Consider the following 27162-nt stretch of genomic DNA (forward strand, 5'->3'; position numbering starts at 1 on the left):
AAGGTACCACGTGACCCAGGTATTAAAAGGGGAGGAGACAAACAACACGTGGTCAGATCTGGAACGAACGGAGGGTGAGGCCACGCTGGAGCGGGGTCCAGGCTGCCACGTGGCCGCGCGTGTCTCTCTCTCTCTCTCTCCCTCTCCCGCTGTCTGTCAGCAGCGTGAAGGAGTAAGACGGGAGTGTTGTGAACGAAAGACAAATAAAGACCGGATTCCAGAAGTCGCTTCCACGACCTTTGTTACATGTGTAAGAGAAGAGTCGCGTGGATGGCGGTATTGACGAAGAATCAACGGGTCGCCCGCTGTTTCGCGAGATGCATTCGCGTAATACTCCCCGTACTCTAACGGTAAATACTGCAGTGGGTTTTACTCTCCAACGCACGACCGGTGTGCTGAACCGGTAACGAATTGGCACGTTCTGTTTACGTGACAAACCCCTCACTCATTGGCTGTGTCGGGTGGTGGCGTGTTCAACGACACACATCTACATTTCAGCGATCGAACCCAAAAAAAAACCTCTATTGTGTGTATTCAGCGTCCCGTGGCGTGACGCCGACGCCGAAAGCACGGTTGGAGGGGGGGTGGCGGGTGGAGTTAAAGACACAAAGACACGGGGGATGAGTGGGCGCCAGCGTACCGTGCAGGAGGATGTCTCGGAGCGAGCGGCTCTCGAGCGACAGTCTGGCGAGGCGTGGGGCGTGGTCCTTCCTCACCCTCAGCCACATGTCCTCCGTGCGCTCCAGGCGGCCCGAGTGTTTCGCCTCCAGCTGTGAAAACGGCGAGCGGGGGGGGCGGGGGGGTCACGACGGAAACTCGCACGCCGCCGCAGTCGTCGCCGTCGGATCCAGAGAATCCACGGCGTCGCCAAAACTACGACGGTGTGCCGACTCGAAGATAATCGATGGTCGCTCGGTCGCTCGCGCGGTACGACGCGATCTTCGATTGTGGACCGGGCGACGCGGCCCAGCGGTGGCGCATTCGCCGGCAGGACGCAGAAGGTTTCGCGGTTTGAATCCGGCAGGTTGCCCTGGGTTATTACCACCGCGGTTATTAAGCGTACGCGCACGCGCAGTCCGCTTCACGGTGGACGAGGAAGATCGCATAAGTCATTCGGAAAGAGTAGGCCACCGTGCGTGTGCCGGCGTCACGCTTCAAATTTGCCAAATTCGATTAAATTCCCCGATTGGAAAATACAGTAGAACCTTGGATTGCTAGTAACTTGGTCTGCGAGTGTTTTGCAAGACGAGCAAACATTTTAAATGAATATTAATTTGATAAACGAGCGAGGCCTTGCAATACGAGTAGTACGTGTATACGCTTTGTCTGCCGAGGGTCACGTGATCACAACTGATACACGAGTGCTTTGATATTACGAGTGATTTGGATTACAAACACGTTTCCGGAACGAATTATGCTCGCAGTCCAAGGTTTTACTGCACCGCGCCGCAACGTCGTCAACCTCCTGCGAAACTACCCCACAGCCCGTGTCTGCGAGATATGGCGCCTTCGTGACAGCCTTGCGCTTCAAAGATCTGCGCGCGTACCAAACGCGCCAAATCACGGCCCATCACGATTCCGCAACGGCACCCGTCGACCCCAGACTTCACCGTTCCCCTTCGGCGGCGGCGGCGGCGTCTCACCTGGCGCAGCGAGGACGCGAAGGCCTCGTGCGAGTGGTTGAGCCGCGCGCGGAACTGGCTGCAGATGTTCTTGGCGAGCTTGGAGGCGCTGAGGCTCTCCATGGTGTCCTGCGCCACCTTGCGTTTCCACTCGGCCGTGGGCGCTGGCGGCGTTGTCCACGTGAGGCTGTGGATCAGCTGTGGTTCCGCACAGACGCAGGGTCGCGTACGGGACGCCGCGTGGCGTTGGAACAGGTCGACAGGCCGCAAAGCCAGTCAAGCAAGGGAGCCTTTCGCCAGCCGGCTTGTTAGCGTTTTCCGTATTTCGTAAATTTTCGCCCGAATTTTATCGCGATTCTGATCACGGCAAAGTATCCGTTTGGGTCGGTGTGAAACCCTTTGCGTTCCGGTAAATTTGCCAAATTCAAAAAGATGTACCTGCAAATCGGTCAATTGCGACTACACTCCTGCGCCCCTTGCGGGTAGACTCAGGTCAAGCGCCCGAGTCACCTTGTGCTGCACAGAGACAGCTGCCACTGGAGGTGCCCCTTTTCAACGTTCGAGATGAAGATGTGACGTGAGCCGCTTATTGCGCGGAAAAGCGCTCCCGAGACATTCCGGTGAACACGGTTGCTGCTCTTATCAAAAACAAATCAGAATATGTATTTATACTACAGGAGGAATACGATGAGCTATGAAGCTATTTTCCACAATTGGGAATCAATACAAAAACATGACGGGAGTGCAAAGTATGGGGAAGTTAAACAAATCACTTGACAATATACAAATTAAACTAGATAACTTTTGTTTTATCGCTAACCTTAAGATTACGCAACGCGCAACATACAAATTAGAACCGCGACGCTTTATTTGCTAGGGTCAGCGCCAGAATGCAGAATGTCCCCACCCACCCACCCCCCGAGGGTCACATTGGACGGTGGCACACAAAGCGCCACTGTCCGCTACCCCCCGCGCACGCAGTCACGAGCTGCCAGCCGGCCCGCCGAGCCTGTGCCTCGTGACCCCTGACCCCCGGGGGTCATGAGCACAAGGGTGAGGCACTCAGACTCGTGACCCCAGGCCCCCGAGGGTCATGGCCACAAGGGGGCGGCACCCAGCCTCGTGACCCTTGACACCCAGGGGTCATGAGCACAAGGGGGCGGCGCTCGTGGGGCCGCTCCTCTGTTGGGGCCGCTGCCACCGTAATATTATTCAAACGAGGCGATGATGTTACGTACGGGCTTATAGAGTGGACAACACTGCACGAACCAGACGTAAGAAACACAACAAACTAGACCAGGCCCACCTGCTTAATCTGCTCCCAGAGGATGTAGGCGACGGAGGAACCCGACTGGAAGGTGACCTCCACGTGGTAGGCCGCGTTCAAGATCTGCCGGGACGCGCGTGGGGAGGGGGGGGGCACGGTGAGGACAGAGCGAGTGAGCAACTCCCACCCCCCACACAACCGATAACGTGAAGTCCTTGTTATCAAATAAAAAAGGGACGCAGAGGCAGATAACGCAGAGCTCGCTTCAAGTGACGCGCGGGCATAAGTAAGCGACTTCCCACTCGCACCGGCACAGGCAGCAGCGAGTGAGGGTTCGTCGCAAGACCGTCAGCCCCACATTCTCATTCTCAGAGATGAAATTCGGGCAAATTCACTGCAGAAACGAATGTAACGCGAGGGTTTTGTTTTGCAGCGGTGGTCAGGCCGAGACGATCGACTTGTTAGGCTCCAGCGCCCAGTTGAATCACAACTCATTCTCCGTGAATCTGTGGGTCTCTGAATTTCTACAGGTCTCCCGCTCTGAGTCCATGGATTTTCTGTATAAATCTACGGGTCTCTATGAATTTAATTGGTCACCTGGGCAGAAACGGTCAATGAACACTACGCTTGAAAACCCGGACATACAGGCAGGCAGAGAAATGGATGGACAGACGGATGGATGGACAGACAGACACAGGCAGACAGTGCACACCTCACCACCCCCCCCCCACCCCCACCTGCTTGAGGTGCGAGCTGGTGAGGCTGTTGCTGGTGACGTCCCCGCCCGACTTCTCTAGCGAGTCGAGGCAGCGCGCGAGCGTGCCCACGAAGCTCTCGCGCAGGTAGTCCACCGAGGCGATGAGCTTGCTGGCCACCGCCTCCTTCAGACGATTCAGCACCAGCTCCTGGATGTGCTTGGAGCAGCGCTGGACGCCACGTCCGCTGCCCGACTCCCCGTTGCTCACAGGAACGTCTGCGACGAAAGACAACGGCGGCGATGCCCGGTTGTTGTTGTTGTTGTTTTTCTCTTCCCCAACGCGGCGGGGGAACAAAAACAACGGCAAGTAACGTTTCCCGACGCGTGTTTGCCCGCGGCAGTACGTTACACTGGCCGCGCAGAGACGGCGCCGCTGTTTTTGTATTTCTCACTCGCCCAACCGCCCAACCGCCTACTCACCAAACCACCCACTCACTTCTAGACTTGAAGCTTTCGTGACTGCAAGGATTCATACCCACTCACTCACCCACCCACCCACCTAACTGCCCACTCACTCACCCAACCACCCACCCACGCACCACCCACCCACCCACGCACCACTCACCCACCCACGCAACCACGCACGCACCCACGCAACCACGCACGCACCCACGCACCCACCCACGCACCCACCCACGCACGCACCCACCACACTGCAGGCCACAACTGCTTCGCTTTCTGCCTCCACTTTGGAATTCCCTCTCTCACAAGAAGTTTGTACTATTTGTGCCCAGTTCAGGATACGTCAACTTGCTACACCTCACTTTATTCTGCTGATTGTAAGACGCACCACTGCCTCTGTATTTCAGACCAAAAATGTGGGGTGCGTACTATAATTGGGTTGATGTGCGTGTGTGTATGTAAGGGAATGTATAAATTTATGTTTAACGGCAAGGCACAAAGGGGGGGTGGGGTGCGGGGGGAGTAGTCAGGATTCATAATGGCTGTGTAAGAGTCGGCACAGCCGAGATCTGGAGTTGGTATCTCCGAGAGCGCCGGTTTTGACCGCGTGCGATTTATCGGGGGTCGTACAGCTACGGGGGTCAACACGCAATAAAATTATCGTCGTTGACAAAGTTGGCTTGTGAAGGTGGCCGGGTGGTTTGGGGGGGCTGGTTGCACGTGCGTGCATTGAACTTCCTTCGCACCGTACGTAGCCAACCGTGCTAATCGGAGGTGCGTAACCAGATCCGTGCAACTGCGTGGACACCGGGCACGAGTTTTGGGCACGTCTTACTTTTCCGCAGAGCTTCTTGTCATCCGGATAAAGTGCCAATCGGCGACAGGTGTAAACACGTTTGTTTGAAGTGAGCATGGCTACGAGGAGAAAGTGGGAAAATAAGCGATGGGAGGGAATTCCAGTGCGGAGCGGTGCGAGGAAAGTAGTACGCGGAGAAGATTTGTGACCTGCTGGACATTAACCGCCCCCACCCCCCACCCTTCGCACCCGATTGGCTCGCAAGTGACGACATCACATTCATCCCCACCTCTGTTTAAGACCGAAACAGGAGGTGGATTTCGCCAAAAATCTGCGGCTGTCCGCCTGATGATGCTGGTTGTTGTGATTGCCGGCGAAACGTCACGGTACAGGAATGGTAAATGTTGTCGTGGGTTTGCTCTCTGACACACCGGTGTGCTGAACTAGTAACGAATTGGCACGTTCTGTTTACGTGACAAACCTTACTCATTGGCTGTGTCGGGTGGTGGCGGGTTTAACGACACATTTACTCGCTCTAACCCAAAAGCTTCTCTTATGGATTATATCGGTCGCGAAAGCCCCCTCCTCCTCCTGCGACTGCTGCGTGTTAAACTCCTGTACACGCTCGCGATTGTGCCCTTTGGGGGCCTGTGTTTGACAACCGCGATCAAAAAAAAAATCCCGGCAAAAATTTCTCGCATCAAACCCGCGGTAACGACCGCCCCATCTCCCCTCTCTCTCGCCAAACCCTTAACCCTGAACCATAAAACCCTATCCGTTAACCGCAACCCTAACCCACAGCCACAACCGCACCACCACCACCCACCCCGCCCCGCCGACGAACCGGCGAACTCCGTGGTGGCCGCCTCCTCGAGCAGCTGCTTGCGCATGCTGTCGAGCGTGTCGACGATCATCTGGCGGATCTCCTCCTGCTTCTCGTTGGCGATCTCGAGCAGCGACGCGTACAGCTCCTCCTCCTTGGCGCGCGTGTACTGCAGGCGGCGCGGCGTGATCTGCAGGTCGCGCGCCATGTCGAACGCGTGGCTGATGAACAGGTCGAGGCCGCGGGCATGCACCCCGCCCAGCACACCCGTCGCCTCCACGAGCCGAGCGTGCAGCGCCAGCCGCGAGAAGTGCGGCAGCCGGTCGGCGCAGTCCGTCAGCGCGCTGTGAGCCCGGCCCGCCGACGTGCCCGCCGACGTGCCGCCCAAGTAGTCCAGCCCGACGAGCTGCTGGTGCAGCGCCGTGCCGCCGCAGTTGTTGCCGGCGCTCAGGAGGTCCCTTTCCAGTTTGGCGTAGGTGGTGGTGAGGCGGGCGTAGGGGGGCGCGGGCGCGGGGGGCGGCGCGTGCGCGGGGGGCAGGCGCAGGAAGAAGACCGGCTCGGAGAAGTTCTGCTTGAGGTGCGCCAGCTCGAGGGCGTCGGCGTCGCACAGCCGGTCGCAGGCGACGGCGTAGAGGACGACGGGCAGGAAGTGGCTGCGCAGCTCCTCCAGCGCGGCGGTGAGCGGCTGCAGCTGCCGCGACGGCGCCAGCACCACGCTCACCTCCTGGTGGGGCGGGCACGTGGGGGTGACGCGGGTTGTACGGTTAGCACGGCACGGCTCCGATTATCGCGTTTGGCTATGTACGGCGCGAAACGTACACGTGCGTAAATATATATAGGGGTAAACAGACACACGGACGGACACGCACACACAGAAACGCAGACACGTGGTCACACGTGGACATTCGGACAGACAGGTACACAGGCGCGCACACACACAGACAGGTACACAGGCGCGCACACACACACAGACAGGTACACAGGCGCACACACACACAGACAGGTACACAGGCGCGCACACACACAGGCAGACGGGCACACAGGCGCATGGTCATACAGAAACATTGGCAGATCAGCTGACATAAGCACAGACACACAGAGGCATAGACACAGGGGCACGCAGACGCATGGAGCACCTATTAAGGATGGCACGGTACGAATTGTGGGTGGCGTGTATCCAGCAGCATGCCTGACTGCCCGTGTTGTTTAACGGTCCGTGCCGGGTACTTAATTAAGGCCGAGAAGGCCGAGGACAACAAGAAGATCAAATACCACTCTCCACCGAGCGGGAAATCAAACGCAAGTCGGTGGGTTCGTAGCGCAATGTGCCAACCACTGCACTGGTGCATACCACGCATATTCATGGAAAGGTATTCGGATGTACCGGCGAACAGGGAGACAAACAGGCAGGCAGAAAAGAGAGGCAGATTGACAGGTAGGTAGAAAGACAGGTAGTCAGAAAGTCAGTCAAACAGGTAGAGACCCGATGGTCAGGCAGGCAAGTCGACAGGTAGACAGATGGGCAGACAGAAAGTAACACAGGCAGGCGGACACAGTCAAACAGGTAGACGGACAACCAATGAAGCAGGTAAAACAGGTGTGCTGGGTAGTAAACCCACTGCGCTAACCACCGTCCCACGCCCTCCACTCGCAAACGCACACACGCACACACGCACGCACGCACGCACACCAACACGCACCTTCGATGAACACGGTTGGCTATGTACGGTGCAAAGTAATTTTAACATACGTACATACAACAGGCCATGCTTTGCTATTAGGAACCAACTATTTTTATTTTGCCAACTAAGGCCCACTGAGCTATGCAGCTCTTTTTTTAAGAGCGACCTGGTGACAAATGGTAGCCCAACAAAGTGGCCTGTCATCACGTGTCCATGTATAGCCGCAAAATTCTCTAAACGCGTGACGTTGCTGAAATGTGGAGCGGAAAAAACCGCGGACCAGGAAAAAAATCCACACGACCACGGGGAGAGACACGCGCAAACTCCAAGTGTGTACAGGCGTCGGGATCGAACCCACGACCTCCTGTATACCAGGCGAGGTAGTTAACATCTCCTAGCCACCGTGATGATGATAATGATAGACAAATTCCAAATATTCAGGCGTAGTCAGGGTCGGGATCGAACCCACGACCTCCTGTATACCAGGCGAGGTGGTTAACATCTCCTAGCCGCCGTGGTGCCCAGTATTTAAAAACTTTCCAGTTCCCATGGTAACCGCACATGTTGTTAAAAAACAAAGCAGATGATTATTGGAGCTCGCGCGCAGCATTCCTTGCGCCTGCAGGCAACTCGGTATGAACTTTCCCTGGCAACACGGGAGCGTTGTTGTTACTCGCACACAACACAACAACACGCCGCCTCGTACGTTGTGTTACCCGCACACACCACAACAACAACAACACGCTGCCTTGCACGTTGTGTTACTCGCACACACAACAACAACACGCCGCCTTGCACGTTGCGTTACCCGCACACACCACAACAACAACAACACGCTGCCTTGCACGTTGTGTTACTCGCACACACAACAACAACACGCTGCCTTGCACGTTGTGTTACCCGCACACACCACAACACACCGCCTTGCACGTTGTGTTACCCGCACACACCACAACAACAACACGCTGCCTTGCACGTTGTGTTACTCGCACACACCACAACAACAACAACACGCCGCCTTGCACGTTGTGTTACTCGCACACACAACAACAACACGCTGCCTTGCACGTTGTGTTACCCGCACACACCACAACAACAACAACACGCTGCCTTGCACGTTGTGTTACTCGCACACACAACAACAACACGCTGCCTTGCACGTTGTGTTACCCGCACACACCACAACAACAACAACACGCCGCCTTGCACGTTGTGTTACTCGCACACACAACAACAACACGCCGCCTTGCACGTTGTGTTATTCACGCACACACCACAACAACAACAACACGCTGCCTTGCACGTTGTGTTATTCACGCACACACCACAACAACAACAACACGCTGCCTTGCACGTTGTGTTACCCGCACACACCACAACAACAACACGCTGCCTTGCACGTTGCGTTACCCGCACACACCACAACACACCGCCTTGCACGTTGTGTTACCCGCACACACAACAACAACACGCTGCCTTGCACGTTGTGTTACCCGCACACACCACAACAACAACACGCTGCCTTGCACGTTGCGTTACCCGCACACACCACAACACACCGCCTTGCACGTTGTGTTACCCGCACACACAACAACAACACGCTGCCTCGCACGTTGTGTTACCCGCACACACCACAACAACAACAACACGCTGCCTTGCACGTTGTGTTACCCACACACACCACAACAACAACAACACGCTGCCTTGCACGTTGTGTTACCCGCACACACAACAACAACAACAACACGCCGCCTTGCACGTTGTGTTACCCGCACACACCACAACAACAACAACACGCCGCCTTGCACGTTGTGTTACCCGCCTACACACCACAACAACAACAACATGCTGCCTTGCACGTTGTTACCCGCACACACCACCACAACAACAACAACACGCTGCCTTGCACGTTGCGTTACCCGCACACACCACAACAACACGCTGCATTGCACGCTGCGTTCCCCGCGCACACGGCGACGATGACATCGCCGCAGCAGTGCCAGCAGGACGCCTGCTGGCCATGACAATGCCAACGCGGCCGCAATAATGCGCGAGGGGCGTGAAGGCGACGACATATTGGGTTTAGGAACTACGCTCGTGACAATGGGACAGTTCTGCAGGTTCTCTACGCGCTCGCGAGGGCGATGAAAACTGAGGGGCGTGTGTCGGGACCGGGGGGGACAAGGCGTGTAGGCGATGAGGACAGGCCGGGGCGAGAGAACGCGCGCAGGCCAGACACGTCGTGAAGGCCGAGGGTCATGCCTCACAGCGGAACGCGAGCACAAGGAGGGGGCCACTCCTGAGGGGGACGCGGAGCCGTGAAATCATCTCGCGTGCACGCGGCCGCCGGGTTCCTGCACCGTGCGATCGTGAGAGATGGCGACGGGCTTCGGGAGGCCCTCGGTGCTCGTACGCCGAGCTTCCTTCGCACCGTACGTAGCCAACCGTGACGGTCGGAGGGGGGGGCGGTGGGGAAAGACGACGAATTGATGCGGGACCCCTTTGTGTTTGACCGTCATTCCCCACACACGTTCGAATATCCGACCTTCTCACTTGTCCGCCTGTACGTCAGTCCCCAGCTGTTCGGATATGCGAAGTTGTACTTCACATATATATTTTCATACATTATATATGGGATGTTTATTGGGTGTTTTTTTTTTTCACTTGCCGATCGTGTCGACTCGGTGCTAATGAAGTCTTCCTGCCCGTGCGACATTCCGCACGTGAGTGGGCGCCGGGCTTCATCGTGGCGCGCCCCGCCGCGACGTTCCGGCACCGCGTTGTTAAAACTCCCGCGCCGTTAATTATATCTCGTTGGTGGGTGCTTGTAATTCATCATCATGGCAAAAACAAAATAAACTTTTTCTTTTACCAGGTCAGGCCAGAGGTCGGGCACGGGTAGGCCGTGAGTCACTGGTGAGTAACTGTCACTCATTTCCCAACGTCTTGTCTCTTCTCACAATTCAAGTTCCTAGAATCAACCGACCCGCACCTGCAACATGGCTTCATCCCAGAGGTCGCAATCAGGTACCCGATACCCGTACCCTACCCGTACCCGGCCGGGTACGGGTAGGGTACGGGTACGGCCGGGTACGGGTACCCGTTTGCGACCCTGGTGCGGCCGGGTACGGGTACGGGTAAGGAATCAAAACCCGTTTGCGACCTCTGGGTCAGGACCACTGAACTACGCAGCTGTTTTTCAGTAGCGACCTGGCTAGCACTAATGATAGGTAAACGAAGTGGCTTGTCATCATCACGTGGGTATTTCTAGCAGCCAAATACTCTAAACGCGTGATGTTGATTCTAAAGGCGGAGGGAGGAAATCGGGGGAACTGGAGAAAAATCCACGCGAGCACAGGGAGAACGTGCAAACTTCAAATATACAGCAGGCGTCAGGGTCGTGATTGAACCCACGACCTCCTGTTTACCAGGCGAGGTAGTTAACATTTCCTAGCCACCGTGATGAGAGAGAAAGAGACACGCAAACTCCAAATATACAGCAGGCGTCAGGGTCGGGATCGAACCCACGACCTCCTGTGTACCAGGCGAGGCAGTTAACATCTCCTAGCCACCGTGGCGGGCCCCACGGACGGCTCCTCGAGATCAGCTGATCGTCAACCCCTCCGTGCGACCGCCAGCAGCGCCCCGCGCGGTCACCTTGAGCAGCGGGTGCGGCAGGCTGAGCTCCAGCTGAGCTTGCCGGAACGCCGGGTCTTGGCACTCGGGCTGCAGCATGCGCAGGTAAGCAGCGGTAGCAGCAACAGCAGCCGGCGTCCTCTCCCAGTCGTCGTCTTCGTGCTGCTGCTGCAGCTGCTGTTGCAGCTGCTGCTGCAGCTGCTGCTGTAGCTGCTGCTGCAGCTGCTGCTGCGGCTGTTGCGTCTGCTGCTGCTGCAGAGGCTGCTGCGGCGGCGTGGCCTGCTGCGGGTGCAGCAGCTCAAACTGCCCCGGCAGGACGAGGCTGGCGCGGCGCTCCGTGCCGTGCCGCAGCCGGGTTGCTCGGCACGCCGCTCCCGCGCTGCCGCCACCGTCGCCGTCGCCGCCATTGCCGTTCCCGACGCCGTCGGCCGTTCCACCGCCCGCATTGTCCGCTACAGCCGGGAGGCCGGGAGGAGAGAGAGCGGAGTGCGGTTGAGGGGGAGCTGTTGGGGATGGATCAGAGGTCGCAAACGGGTTTTGATTCCTTACCAGTACCCGTACCCGGCCGCACCAGGGTCGCAAATGGGTACCCGTACCTGTACCCGGCCGGGTACGGGTACCCGTACCCTACCCGAAATGAGTGACAAACAGTTACTCACCAGTGACTCACGGCCTACCCGTACCCGGCCGCACCAGGGTCGCAAACGGCTACCCGTACCCGGCCGGGTACGGGTAGCCGGGTATCGGGTAGGGTACGGGTATCGGGTACCCGGTTGCGACCTCTGGGACGGATTCCACTTTCGCACGATGCAGTCTCGTCCCCGAGGCATTCGAAGTATGTCGGTCTTGGGCGAATGGGCTCGTGCGTGTACAAGTACGTTTACTTAGTCGCACGCGGACGACTGCTTGAAGAGGCGCTGAAACGCGTCGTCCGCACAATGAGAAAGCTCATCCGAATATTGACGCACGGGCGTGCATTTAAACATTGTCAAAAACCGATGTAACTCATTGCACCCCTGGGGCTAGAGTAGGCCAAATACCCCCCCCCACCCCCCAGAAGGGCCCCCTAGAGCCCCTCCTCGTGAAGGTATTTCTGGCAGGTCGTGGTATGAGGCAGCAATTTCAAAAATCGCAAAAATGCCAAACAAAGGGTGTTGAATGATCATCAGAAAGCCGCGGTGCCGAGATGTTAACTACCTCGCCTGGTGTACAGGAGGTCGTGGGTTCGATCCCGGCCCTGACGCCTGCTGCTGTATTTTTGGAGTTTGCATGTTCCCTCTCCCCGTGGTCGCGTGGATTTTTCTCCGGGTCCTCTGGTTTTTCCCTCCACATTTAGAATCAACATCGCGCGTTTAGAGTATTTGGCTGCTAATAAATGTCCACGTGATGATGACAAGCCACTGAATCGGGCTTTCATTCGTGGCCAGATCGCTTCTGAAAAAGATCTCCATAGCTCAGCGGGCCTTAACACCTGGTAACACAGAAAATAGCTTCCAGTTTAAATAGTTTAAAATAGCTCACAATTCATCTCTCGGCTTGCCAATACGTGCCAGTACAGCACAAGCGGATTAATCCCCTTGCACGGGGGGAGGATCGAGTTTACGGTCGACCCCTTTGCCGTTTGACCGCAGGTGACGAGAGCGGGGCCGCACCGTCCGAGGGAAGGTCGGGCAGCACGCGCTCCCCGAGGATGCACTCGAGCGCGCGCAGCTTGGCGCCGTCGCTGGTGCCGGCGATGAGGAGGCACGGGGCGCAGTCGCCCACCGAGTGGAGGTAGGCAAGCTCGTGCGCCGGGAAAGAGATGCAGCTGCGCTGGTCTGCGGGGGGGTGTGGGGGGGGTCAAGCGGACACGAGCGGATTAACGTCGTCGTCGTCTCTGAGCTTTAGACGGCGCACTGGTCGACGTGGACAACACACGCATCCGCCAGCACGAGCAGCGGCGGAGAGAGGGCCAGATCAACGTGGTCGTCGTCATCGTCATCGTCGTGATAACCATCGTCGTCATATCCGAGCTCTAGATGATGTATTGCGCTGCGGTGACAAAACATGCACAGCACCACCAGGACTACCGATGAAGAGAATGTATGAATGTCGTCTTCATCATCATCATCATCGTCGTCAACATCATCGTCAACATTATCATCATCTCCAAGCTGTAGATGATGCATTGGCCTGCGGTGAGAAAACATGCACGGCACCACCAGGACTACCGGTGAAGAGAATGTATGAATGTCGTCATCGTCATCATCATCATCATCGTCGTCGTCATCATCGTCAACATTATCATCATCTCCAAGCTGTAGATGATAAACTGGCCCACGGTGACGACACACACACACACACGGGACCACGACGAGGCTGAATAATCACCATTGACATCATCGTTGTCATTATCGCCAAACTCCAGGTGATGCGCTGGACTGCAGTGACCACGCACAGCCACAGCAGTGGATGAACGACATCATCATCACGTGATTGACCATTTCTGTGTTTACGTTCATGCTTCCAGTGAGGTTCTTTGTAAGTCTATGGGTCCAATGTTTGCGTATGAATTCTATGTAAGTCTATGCGTATTATGTTAGTGTATGGGTCCTGCATAAGTGTTTGGATTCTACGTTAAGGTATGGGTCCTATGTAAGTGTATGGGTCCGACGTGAGTTTATGGGCCCTATATTAACGTATGGATCCGATTTGTGCGTGTCCTATGTCAGTAAATATATAATTTTTCCTGTCTGCTGTAACATCGTCAGTGCTCTTAGTTGACAACGATGCACCCCCCAACCTTCTTTTGCCTTAAGATGCGGGGAAAAACAAGCGCGTCATAATCCGGAGAATACAACATTCGAATCATTTGCTCAAAAAATCCTCTTAAACCGTCACCCGGCCCCCGAGCAAAACGCGACGCTGCGGAATCGCACAACAACTTCATCGTCGGATTTTTTTCCTTTCTCGGCGGCCACGCAAACCGGCGGGAGTACAGTAGCGGCTTTGTGAGCACCGCCATTTGTCGACGGCGGGGTGGAGGCAACGGGATGATGCGCGACAAAACAAAGAAAAAAAGAGCAGAATGGCAGCGGCGCTCGCTCCGTCCGATAGCCCCAAACCACGGGGCGGGGAAAACCTTCCAGTTTCAAGTTGATTTCGCGATAACCAAGGCGAGAGCAATGTCACTTGCGAGAGTGACCGAGGGCATTTCATTCGTCTGCCAGTCGGAGGAGGTCGTGGGTTCAATCACGTGTAATGCAATTGAGTAACCTGCCGTGCCATTCGGATACTGACGCACACGTACGTGTGTGTGTGTGTGTAAGTAGAACTTCTTTCGCACCGTACGTGGCCAACCGTGCTAATCGGAGGTGCAGATGGCCAACTGTTGCGAATGACATCGGGGGGGGTTCTTTCGCGTCAGTTGCGAGTGAAGCTGACGGCATTCACGGTTATCAGATCCACAACAATAACAAGGTGACTGTAATGATGATCGGTGGAGAACGTGCTATCCCTCAGCCATATCACCAGCCAAACGCATTTCCTTACTAAGGGCCGAACAAGATACTCAGATACTATTGGCAATCCACATATGAACACACGCCTCGGGATTATACAACAAACGGCGCACGTGCAGCCCTGCGGCTACCGGCATTGCACGTTGAACTTCTTTCGCACCGTACGTAGCCAAGCGTGCTAATCGGAGGTGCGGGGGAAGGACAACAAACTAAACACAAAGAGCAGTTCTGAAGGTGGAGGAAAGGGGCCTCACAACTCAAGAGGGGGCCGAAGAGCGCTCATCTCAACGCAATTTTGGGCCCACTATGGATAATAATTTCAACTTGTAACGCACACGCAGCGTTCGCTCGCCCTCAAAGAGAGAGAGAGAGAGCACGACTCAAGGGGCACGGGGAGGAACCACGGGAGAATTTTGTTTTTATTGGAAGATTTGCTGGTTTATTCCAGGATGTTTCTGTTGCGCGTCGTCGCTTTAAGATGTTCTCCGTTCATATTTAGTTTGTTGCGGTTGCACCCGACTTAAGAGCCACATGGCTCACAGGGCTATACCAAATAAATGAAACTTGAATGAAATGAAACTTGAAGTGGGAACGCAGCCGGGCGGTGAGCCGGCGCCACCAGTTACCCCAGCTCTGCAGTCCCCGACGTATTAAGATGTTTTCAGCCAATTAACGACGGTTTGTACGCGGGAGGTAAACCAGAGTACCCGAAGAAGATCCACACGGGCGACAACACCCGACCCCGTGCAGCACGCAGAGTTCCACATTTGCTTGCACCCCGACGTCCACGGGAAGGGGCTTGCACGACATCTGCGCAATCCACCAACCGTCGCCTCCACGCTGCTCGATTCACAGGCGTGCACGGCCCGCCGCCAACGCCACCGCCGCCGCCGCCGCCCTGCTGCGACTCTTCCACGCTCGACAGGGATGAGCGTTGCTCTGATCCGCGGTCGACTCGCCACAGGAGGTCGCCGCTCCCGCCACGGCTTCTGGGGTCTGGAATTCTCGGCCGCTTGAACCGAGCGCAGTTGAGACCCCGCCCATGAAAACAGGCGCATCTGTTTTCGTGGGCATGCGTCCATAACAGTTGTTTTGTGGGGGTTAGATCGCGTGAATATAAATGTTGTCGTTAAACCCGCCAACACCCGAAACAGTCAATTAGTAAACATGCCAATTAGTTACTAGTACGGCACACCGCTTGTGTGTTGGAGAGTAAACCCACAACATTTACAATTCGAGTGCCGTGACGTTTCGCCGGCAAATTACAACAACCAGCGTCATCAGGCGGACAGCCGCAGATATGTGGAGAAATCCTCGTCCTGTTGCGGTCTCAAATAGAGGGGGGTAAAAATGTGACGTCGTCAACTGTGAGCCAGTCGGGTGCGAAGACCAGAGGGGGGGGGGGGGTTAATGTGGTCGTATAAATTCCTTCATTTTTCGTGTCTACCGCTCTGTTAAGGCCCAACTCGTTTAACGCTTCACGTTTCGTGTGACGCGTCTGGAGTTGCGTAGCGACGGACACTGCTGTGTGGACGGGTTTTGATTCCTTACCCGTACCCATACCCGGCCGCACCAGGGTACGGGTAGCCGGGTATCGGGTAGGGTACGGGTATCGGGTACCCGGTTGCTACCTCTGATGCTGATGTGTGTATGCTGAACTTCTTTCGCACCGTACTTAGGCAACCGTGCTCATTGGAGGTGTGTGATTACGGACCAAATGAACAAAACGACAAAACTAAAGCAACCGTCACCAGGTGAGCACAAACACAGCAGGAGAACTGCTGTGTTTGTCTGACGGTTGCTTGTGTTGCGATCGAAACGTCGTGGTCTATGAATTTTCTATCTACGTGACTTTACCGAAAGAACCAAAGAGTATGGATTCCTGCAGTGACGAAAGCTTCAAGATTGGTAAAACTAAACTATTTAAATTTTATATTTCGATTTAAAGCTTTCGTGACTGCAGGGATTCATCTTCTTGGTTCTTTCGGTAAAGTCACGTAGAAGGGAAATAATAAAATAATAAAAATAAAACATTAAATTTTTTTGTTTTTATTTAAATTTTATCAGGCAAGGTCCACTGAGCTATGTAGCTCTTTTTCAGAAGCGACCTGGCGACCACAAATTATAGCTCCATCACAAGTGACTCATGAAGTCGAAATTCATAGCAGCTATATAATACTATGAACGAAACGTTGATTCTACATTTGGAGGGCCCGGAGAAACATCCACGTGACCACGGGGATAGAGGGAACACGCAAACTCCAAATATACAACGGACGTCAGGGTTGGGATCGAACCCACGACCTCCTAGATAGCAGGTGAGGTAGTTAACATCTCGCCAGCGTGGCACTACTACTGCTGCTGCCGATGATGATAAGTGCAATGATCACATTAACACAACGGAGTTGGGAAAATTACAGTTTTCTGTCAGTCGCCTGGAAAACCGCTCGTCCTCTCCGATTGTTTTCTGGTCCAACTTCGAGGCGGAAAACCGATTGGCTCCGCCTGGATTAAGGCCACGGAGAAAAAAGCCAAACCACAATCGAGGCATTCCAGCGGAGCGAACGCCAATTTAGAAAACAAGTCAGGGGGTGCTGCTGTTACCTAGCGTTTGCCTCGGGGATCATTTTCACGGGACATATAAATCTTTTTGTTGTTGTTGCGGATAAACTCACATTGAATACCGCTAGAGAATCCACAATATTTCTAGATTTGAAGCTTTCGTGACTGCAAGGATTCATATTCTTAGGTTTTTTCGGGTAAAGTCACGTAAGTAAAAAATTAAAATTAATAAAAGTTAAATAAAAATGAAATAAAAATCACGACGTTTCGGAGGCAACACAAGCCTCCATCTTCAGGTGGAACCGTCACAGCACGACTGCTGTATCAAGTGAGAGCTTGAGAGCTTCTCACTTGATACAGCTATCGTGCTGTGACGGTGTGTTGCCTCCGAAACGTCGTGATTTTTATTTTATTTTTATTCCACAATGTTTATTCCCCGTTTTATCTCCATCAAATTAATCCGTTACCTCGCAAATCCATTTGTGTGGTCACGCCGCATGGCTTTTAGAGCGAGTGGTCGTGACATTAAACCCTTACAGCAGCAAGATTCACAAAGCCTGACTGCTAAATGAGATCACAACGAGTGAGACCGGGCCACAGAATTTTTCCGCTTGAACAAAAAAACGCTCCTGGATAACAGTTGGCGAGGGCGGTAAGCGAAATGAACTTGGAAACCTGAGTTCGATTCCCAACCAGTGGTGTGTAATAACTGATCCGGTTCTGAGCGCCCCCCCCCCACCCCCCCCCCGTTCACCAACCTGCAATGAGCATGTACGTATTATGAACTTCTTTCACACCGTACGTAGCCAACCGTGCGGGGCAAGGACAACAAACTAAAGGCTAGAGACAATTCTCTAGCATTCTCTGGAAGAACGTAATCAACCAGGTAGGGTGTTGACTGTTATGTTAGACGACTGTCTGTGTTGTATTGCATTACATTTATAAGTCTACTAGGTTTGTTTTCCATTCCATTTATACCTGATGACGATTGCTTGTGTTGCAATCGAAACGTCGTATGCTAGTATTTGATTTTATTCTTTTCTCTTTCTACGTGACTTTACCGAAATAACCAAAGAGTCATTCCTGCAGTCACGAAAGCTCCAAATTAAGTTTAAAGACAAGAGACAATTCTAAAGAAATGAGTTTCCAATCTAGATTTTAAAGTGAATAGCTCCAGTGGCTGACTAATATCAGAAGGGAAGAGCATTCCAGACGGCCGCAGAAGCGCATCTGAAAAGCATAGCGGTATGGTGATGTACAGCCAAACAACTTTCATCGCCTGCAAGTGTGGAAAGTCCCTTATGCAGTGGTTGATTGACAATGGGCTGTAAAATTTTGATTTCAAGCTTTCGTGACTGCAGGGATTCATATTCTTGGTTCTTTCGGTAAAGTCTCGTAGAAGGGAAACAATAAAATAAATAATAAAGAAATAAGAAATAAATTATAATTTAAAAAATCCCCATTTTTGCTCGCTTGACGAATAAAATGGGTCAAATTTCGATTTAAAGCTTTCGTGACTGCAGGGATTCATCTTCTTGGTTCTTTCCGTAAAGTCACGTGGAATTGAAATAATAAAATAATAAAAATAAAACATAATAAAATAATTCTCACGACGTTTCGGCCACAACGCAAGCAGCCGTCCTCAGGTGGAGAACAGGTCTGTCGAGGAGACAGAGTCTGTCTATTTTTATTATTTTATTATTTCAATTCTACGTGACTTTACCGAAAGAACCAAGAATAATGGGCTGCAAGCTATTATTTCTATTCGATATTGAGTCTGGTAATTACCGAGCATGACGGACAGACGACCAGCATCATTGTGTCACGAGATTCAGAAATGTCCACGCGGAAACTCTCGCGGCCGCAGCGCCGTCCGTCCCACGTCGCAAAACGTCGCCAGGAGTCACGGAACAACTTCTGAATTAACTCCCTTACAACCACGCAAAAAACCTAGACGATAGAAAGTCCGATTATTTACGTTCTTAACCAAAAAACGTTACGCAACAGCGCACACTCAATTTTCACTTTCTGTTGTTGTTAATTAAGGCACGTAACACTCGCAAAGATGTCTGCAGAGCATCGGCAAACTCATCATTGCCAGGACGACAAATTCTCGGGCCAAGTGAGGAATGTGTGACGATGAGTGACAATGTACTGTGCGTGGACAGGACTTCATAAGGCAGTCCACTTTCATTTGTTCCCGTCCAAAGGGCTTCACAACTTCTTCACAAGTTAGCGGTAAATCTGGTCAACTATTGACCCGGACGAGCAAAACCTCGGACGTACCCGGCAAGGGAGATTCCACTGCGGACGCTCGCACGATCTTCGCTCGCGCACAAAATCGTTGGTCGCAGGACGCCGACGAAAAACTCAAACAAAGAGCCAAAGAGCGCGGGGTTTCACGAGCACGTCTGTGTCGGTGCCGCACGAGAAGCAACGTGACTCTTCTCGGGATCGCAGCGGGGGGGGGGGCGCCGAACGTCGCTTACCATTCCAGCCGTGCGGCTGTCGTTTGTTTTTGTCGCCGGCTCGCGAGTCGGCTTTAGAAGTGCTTTGTCAAATTCTAGAGTTTGATGTTTTCGTGACTGCAAGGATCCATACTCTTTGTTTTTTTCGGTAAAGTCACGTACGTGAAAACAAAAACTAAATTAAATCACGACGTTTCAGAAGCAACACAAGCATCCGTCATCAGGTGTGACCGCTCCGGCAAAATTACTGTAGCGTATTTTATTTTGTTTTCACCTATGTGACTTTACCGAAACAAACAAAGAGTATAGTTTGTAAAATGTTACAAAAATATCGATTATTTTTTTTGGGGGAGTTTTTTTAACCCCAATTCAACGGTGCCCCAAAAGATTCAGTTGTGTTGCCGGAAAAAAGGGGGAAAACCCTATTATTATATTTTGGTACTGGCAAAGGAGGTCTAATGGGGTTACCAAAGTCCCAATGGCGTTCTCTACATTGTACCATGAGATTAATTTTGCATGTCCCCTCCTACACCCCCCCTCCCCCCGCTGCCTTATACCTACAAAAATCACCCAGGAATGTCCTTAACGCTCGTGACGTCACTCCACATCGACCAGCCCCACGAATTAATATTCATGAGCAGGTGACGTCCCCCAAATGGACGCCCCTCCATTATCATTACCTACTTTGAGCCAAGAATGTCTGTGTGCAACGCTGGTGACGTCACTCCACGTCGACCAGCTCTCCTCGAAAATTCTGCTCCTTGCTTCCTCCTCCCGGAATGAGGATTTATTTTGTCCACACCACAGATCACAACAACTCACTCACTCACCACACCACAGATCACAACAACTCACTCACTCACCACACCGCATTAAACCAACTACTCACTCACCACACCGCAGGTCACAACAACACTCACCCACTCACCACACTGCAGGTCACAACAACAACACTCACCCACTCACCACACTGCAGGTCACAACAACTGACTCACTCACTCACCACACTGCAGGTCACAACAACACACTCACCACACTGCAGGTCACAACAACACACTCACCCACTCACTCACCACACTGCAGGTCACAACAACTCACTCACCTACTCACCACACTGCAGGTCACAACAACACACTCACTCACTCACCACACTGCAGGCCACAACAACACACTCACTCACTCACCACACCGCAGGTCACAACAACACACTCACCCACTCACCGCACTGCAGGTCACAACAACACACTCACCCACTCACCACACTGCAGGTCACAACAACACACTCACTCACTCACCACACTGCAGGTCACAACAACAACACACCCACCCACTCACCACACTGCAGGTCACAACAACACACTCACCTACTCACCACACTGCAGGTCACAACAACTCACTCACTCACTCACCACACTGCAGGTCACAACAACACACTCACTCACTCACCACACTGCAGGTCACAACAACACACTCACTCACTCACCACACCGCAGGTCACAACAACACACTCACCCACTCACCGCACTGCAGGTCACAACAACTCACTCACTCACTCACCACACTGCAGGTCACAACAACACACTCACCTACTCACCACACTGCAGGTCACAACAACTCACTCACTCACTCACCACACTGCAGGTCACAACAACACACTCACTCACTCACCACACTGCAGGTCACAACAACACACTCACTCACTCACCACACCGCAGGTCACAACAACACACTCACCCACTCACCGCACTGCAGGTCACAACAACTCACTCACTCACTCACCACACTGCAGGTCACAACAACACACTCACTCACTCACCACACTGCAGGTCACAACAACACACTCACCTACTCACCACACTGCAGGTCACAACAACAACACACCCACCCACTCACCACACTGCAGGTCACAACAACACACTCACCTACTCACCACACCGCAAGTCACAACAACACACTCACCCATTCACCACACTGCAGGTCACAACAACACACTCACCCACTCACCACACTGCAGGTCACAACAACACACTCACCCACTCACCACACTGCAGGTCACAACAACACACTCACTCACTCACCACACTGCAGGTCACAACAACACACTCACCCACTCACCACACTGCAGGTCACAACAACACACTCACCCACTCACCACACTGCAGGTCACAACAACACACTCACCTACTCACCACACTGCAGGTCACAACAACACACTCACCTACTCACCACACTGCAGGTCCCACCAACACACTCACTCACCACGCTGCAGGTCACACCAACACACTCACTCACCACTCTGCAGGTCACAACAACTCACTCACCACACTGCAGGTCACAACAAAACACTCACGCACTGCACAACATTTTCCTTTCTGTTTCTCCCTTGCATTGACCGACTTTGGAATTCCCTCCCTTCGTCTCTTTTCCCAAGGTCACAAAGACCTTTCTCAACCCAAGAAACGTACCGACTGTTATCAATTACAACAAGCGGTGTTGTGTGTAACAGGCCGCTTGGGCACTTTGGGCCTTGTGTTGAAGAGCTGCGATGAAAAAAATAAAACAATTACATAAACGTTTTAGCTCCGCTGCGGACGATGCCCCGAACCAGGATTTCCCGCAAGAGTGACACCATTTGCATGCAAGCATGAGCGTGCGTGCGTGAAAAGCGTATGCACCCTGTATTAATCGCTCGCTTTAAGCCACTTAAAACCAGCGCACACAATATGCGTCCCTGTGCGGGCCACTGTAATGAAGCTTCGGCGGGATCGTAAAGACGGAATTTCATCGTCATGAGATCGACTTGAGAACACTTCTGGGAGAACTAACAAGCACGCGCACTGCACCCGCTCTCCTTCCCCCTCTCTCTCTCTACCAGTCAATGCCCGCAGTCTATTATATTGCATTTGTCTCACGTCGGCTCGCATGAACACTGCAAATTCATTTTTATTTTTATTTTGTCAAGGTCGCTCTTCTTCCCACCTCCCCCCCTCCAACCCAGCTTAAATATACGCTCCAAGCTTGGTGGTGTTTCATTCTTCACCCGAGAACGGCTGCTTGCGTTGTGGCCGAAACGTCGTGATAATTATTTTATAATGTTTTATTTTTATTATTGTATTACTTCCCTTCTACGTGACTTTACCGAAAGAACCAAGAAGACTGCAAATTCATGTTTATTTGTGTGAAGGAGGCATGGGGGGGGGGTGGGTAGCGGGCACAGAGTTTAGTGCACCGCACTCCCAGTGAACAACTTTGGAGATCTGATATGGCCCTGGGCATCATCCCTTTTCCCCAATTCGCACTGACCAGCGTGGTGAAGTATGGTGTACCAAAAAAAAATCTGAATTTCTTTGACATGGAACGGTGGGGGTAGGCCTTCATGCATCAGTGAATAGAACGTAGATAAATATTTGGAGCCATACCGCCATGCACAGAGCTGGCTGACCTAAAAACACACAGCCTCTTAAGAAAACTTGCAATATGCGATGACGTTCAAGCTTCACTACTTGTTTAGGCAGGTCAAAGTTTTTATCTTCTCTTGCAGGGAGATACTTAAATATTTCACCGAAATGAGTGACAAACGGTTACTCACCAGTGACTCACGGCCTACCCGTACCCGGCCGCACCAGGGTCGCAAACGGCTACCCGTACCCGTACCCGGCCGGGTACGGGTAGCTGGGTATCGGGTAGGGTACGGGTATCGGGTACCCGGTTGCTACCTCTGCTGCAGGTTGCCCAAGCGAGTCGCACGAGAGCGCGTTCGGGATTCTTCAAGAATTCGCCGCAAATACCGAAAGCACCAGCGAACGGCGAAGCCTCAAGCGACTTCACCGAAAATCCCAAGTTCATTCCGTTCACGAGCCAGGTGAAGGCTCGAGAGACGAGGAAAATCGAACTTGCAGGCGTGACGCGGGGTGAAGAGCGGCGGGTGAAATGACCCACGCCCTCCTGCGCGGACGCCTCGTTATAATTAAATCACGATTTGAAGCTTTCGTGACTGCAGGGATTCATCGTCTTGGTTCTTTCGGTAAAGTCACGTAGAAGGGAAATAATAAAAATAAAACATAATAAAATAATTCTCACGACGTTTCGGCCACAACGCCTGAGGACGGCTGCTTGCGTTGTGGCCCGAAACGTCGTGAGAATTATTTTATTATGTTTTATTTTTATTATTTTATTACTTCCCTTCTACGTGACTTTACCGAAAGAACCAAGAAGATAATTAAATCACTTGTGTTCTTCTCTCGTTTGCTACAAATATTTCAGCATTAACGTTGCCAAACCATCACCCCCCACCCCCCATCGTGACCAACGAGCAGTGCCACTCTCGCTTTTATAGCTCCTAGCCATAGTGACAGGCTGGTTCGCAATTTTAGTCGGCTTGGGTGCCACACCCACGCCGCTTGAGTCATTAAAACTCGTGTTGTTGAGGCTTGCATCCAACCTCAATTTCAGTTCTACAATAGCCCCGGCCCCGGGGCCCCCTCCCTCATTCCAATAAATATGAAATAACGAAGTAAAAAAACAATTCGGTATTTAATTGCCCGAGTGGAGCAGTCCCCGGGCAATGTTAGATTGGGTCATGCCGCCTTAAAGTGGCCTTGCCGCCGAGCGATTCCAACAGCTATTTAAGGTATAGTAGTAGGTTTTTACCCTTTAAACTGGTACAAAACTGACACCTTTATACAAGGCATCATGTTTGCAATAACCGCAACACAAGCAGTCAAAATGCAAAACAAACAACTCTGATAATGGTAATGATATGCATATCATTACCATTATCAGAGTTGTTTCTTTTAGACTGCTTGTGTTGCGGTTATTGCAAACATGATGCCTTGTATAAAGGTGTCAGTTTTGTACCAGTTTAAAGGGTAAAAACCTACTACTATATTTTGCCACTGGTAAAGGAGGTCTCATAGTGTAAAAGCTATTTAAGACCTCGACACAGAGGCGTGGTTTCTCTGTGTGCCTATGTATCTTTGTGATATCTGTCTCCACTTATATGTCTGTCGAAATGTCTCTGGTTCTGTGTTTTAGCTCTCAAATTTAGCATTCTCAGGAAGAACGTAATCAACCAGGTAGGGTGTTGACTGTTATGTTATCCGACTCTCTGTTGTATTACATTACATTTCTAAGTATACTAGATTTGTGTTTCTATTTCATTTATACCTGATGATGATTGCTTGTGTTGCAATCGAAACGTCGTATGCTAGTATTTAATTTATTCTTTTCTCTTTATACGTGACTTTACCGAAAGAAATGTAATGTAATACAACAGAGAGTCGGATAACATAACAGTCAACACCCTACCTGGTTGATTACGTTCTTCCTGAGAATGCTAAATTTGAGAGAGAGATCAAACACAGAACCAGAGACATATAGACAGACATATAAGCAGACAGATATCACAGAGATACATAGAGAGAGACAAACATAGGCACAAAGAGAAACCACGCCTCTGTGTTGAGGCCTTAATTTTCCACTTGTGTATCTCAGAAGCCAACTAGGGTTGAGCTTGGACAGAGTTCCTGATGGGTGACCACCATACAGAACAGGTCTTATAGGCTAAGCGCTGTGTGTGCGGCTGCATTGGCGAACAGCTGATGGACAGTGCAGAAAAAACATACTGTTGTACTGTACTTCTATGCTCATAATGAAGGTGTTCTTTTTGCCATTCTGGCAAATCGCCCGACACCGCGCTGGGTGTACTCACCAGCGAAGCGTCGTGCTACTCAAATTGTAAATGTTGTGGATTTACTCTCCAACACACCGGTGGGCTGAAGTTGTAACTCATCGGCGCGATGTTTACGTGACGAACCTTACCGGCTGTGTCGGGTGGTGGAGGGTTACGACACAATTACACTTACGTGATCTAAACCAAAAAAAATTTACCCGTAAAAACAAAGTTTTTCACTATAAATCCTTTATATGTAAGATCACCTCTTGACATTCCCCGTATATTCCCGAGGGCACTAGCGTTGACCCGTTTTACCACTTTCAAGAACCTGGCGGCTTCAATTTAACTGCTCTATAAATAGTCTCCACTGTACAGCGTGGGGGCAGGGATTTCATGCCATGTGGTTAGTCAACATTTGCATCATCATGAAACGGGTGGCTAGAGTCCTCTCGTCCTCTGGCTTGAGATGGCTGCCACCTATGGGTCAGATGATTGTCTGCCACCATTAAGCAATTGGTAATTAAATATTTAAAAAAAATTCCCTAAACAGTGTAAAATTTTGGAAAAATTTTTCACGAAAATGTATTGTCACGCACAACGAGTCTGTGTGCAAAATGTCAGCTCGATTGGATCACGGGAAGTGGGTTAAAAAACGACCGAAAGATTTGCACGGTCGTAAGCAAGCAAGCAAGCACGCATGCACGCAATCACGCAAGCAAGCAAGCAAGTGAACTTAATATAAAGGATTTTAAAAAAACCTAATTATGAATAATATTGGTCGCGAAAAGCCTATGCGCCAAACTGTACCCCTATGCTCCCGCGTATATGCTGCCCGCCTTCAAGCCCCCCCTCCCCCTTCCTACCGACCGGCATGGTCAGTGGAGGTGTTCACGAGAAACGACGGTGGCCGGTGGTCGAAAATAACGACGGCGTGGCAGCGAAGGGAATGAGTGCACCCAAGAGGATGTTGACTGCGGAAATGAAGCGACGAAACCGGCATGGGCAACACAGAGGTCGATGGGTTCGGGGAGGTCTTCATCCAGCGGTGGGTGGATCATGACCATGGATAAATATAATTTGGAAATACAGTAATCCCTCGCCACTTCGCGGTTCAAGTTTCGCGGCCTCAGTGCATCGCGGATTTTTCTAACTGATTTAAAGGCCTCATTATACCTGTGCAGTAACACCATCATCATCATTCATAATCACATTCATCGAACTGCACAGGTCTGTCATCGTCGTCATTGTCATCGTCATTGTCATCGTCGTCATTACTGGAGTCAAGTCTCAAGATACTACTGTCATTGGTGAGTGTAGAACACCATGATACGTATCGTAGGAGAGAGAGTGAATGTATAATATTAAGGTTATATAATTAAATAGATTTAATTAAAATATATATATAAAGTATAAATATACATATTTTAAACATTCTGGTACCCACACACACATATACGGAAATTCCTAGGGGGCCAACCCTACTTCGCGGATTTTCACCTATCGCGAGGGGTTCCGGTCCCCATTAACCGCGATAAACGAGGGATCACTGTACCGAAAACACGTGCCATGACCACTGAGCCTTCACCACCAAGCGAAGCAACCCCATGCCCCCCCCAGGGCCTAATGGTCACCACATTTTCTGAATGCCTCTCCCAGATGTGTGGATCGTGGAATTGAGGAAATGACCTATGCAAAGTAGAATTATTTATTTTATTGCTGACGAAGACCGCACCGAGAAGATGAGGAACAAACCAGCGGGTCAGTGCCCATCTCAGACAACTGAGTAAAAGAAATGACTCAGGATGGCTAAGATATATCGATCAGGGGTTATAGTTCGAGGTTCAAGGTGGCCACCACAGACTGGCAGAGAGAAGCATCTATTCAGGTGGCCAGGGAAGCTTATTGGTTAGGGTTAGGGTTTCGTGGTGCCCGTCTCGGAAACGCAGAGAGGAAGTCCACTCAGCTGGCCAGGG

At 52.0% G+C, this 27162-nt stretch overlaps 1 protein-coding gene across 1 annotated transcript in view; it reads right to left on the bottom strand.

The window, feature by feature from the left end:
- Positions 1-521: 521 nt before the first annotated feature.
- Positions 522-27162, bottom strand: part of DSTYK (dual serine/threonine and tyrosine protein kinase) — a 35798-nt gene continuing 9157 nt past the window's right edge. The window contains exons 2-8 of the mRNA XM_078612127.1: positions 12638-12802; positions 11007-11437; positions 5689-6391; positions 3627-3862; positions 2929-3012; positions 1644-1820; positions 522-770 (exon numbers count right to left, since the gene is read on the bottom strand). Coding sequence (XP_078468253.1) covers positions 522-770; positions 1644-1820; positions 2929-3012; positions 3627-3862; positions 5689-6391; positions 11007-11437; positions 12638-12802 — 2045 coding nt within the window. The remainder of the gene's footprint in view (positions 771-1643; positions 1821-2928; positions 3013-3626; positions 3863-5688; positions 6392-11006; positions 11438-12637; positions 12803-27162) is intronic.

Source organism: Lampetra planeri, chromosome 38, assembly GCF_965212315.1.
Source record: "Lampetra planeri chromosome 38, kcLamPlan1.2.h2, whole genome shotgun sequence".
NCBI lineage: Eukaryota > Metazoa > Chordata > Hyperoartia > Petromyzontiformes > Petromyzontidae > Lampetra > Lampetra planeri.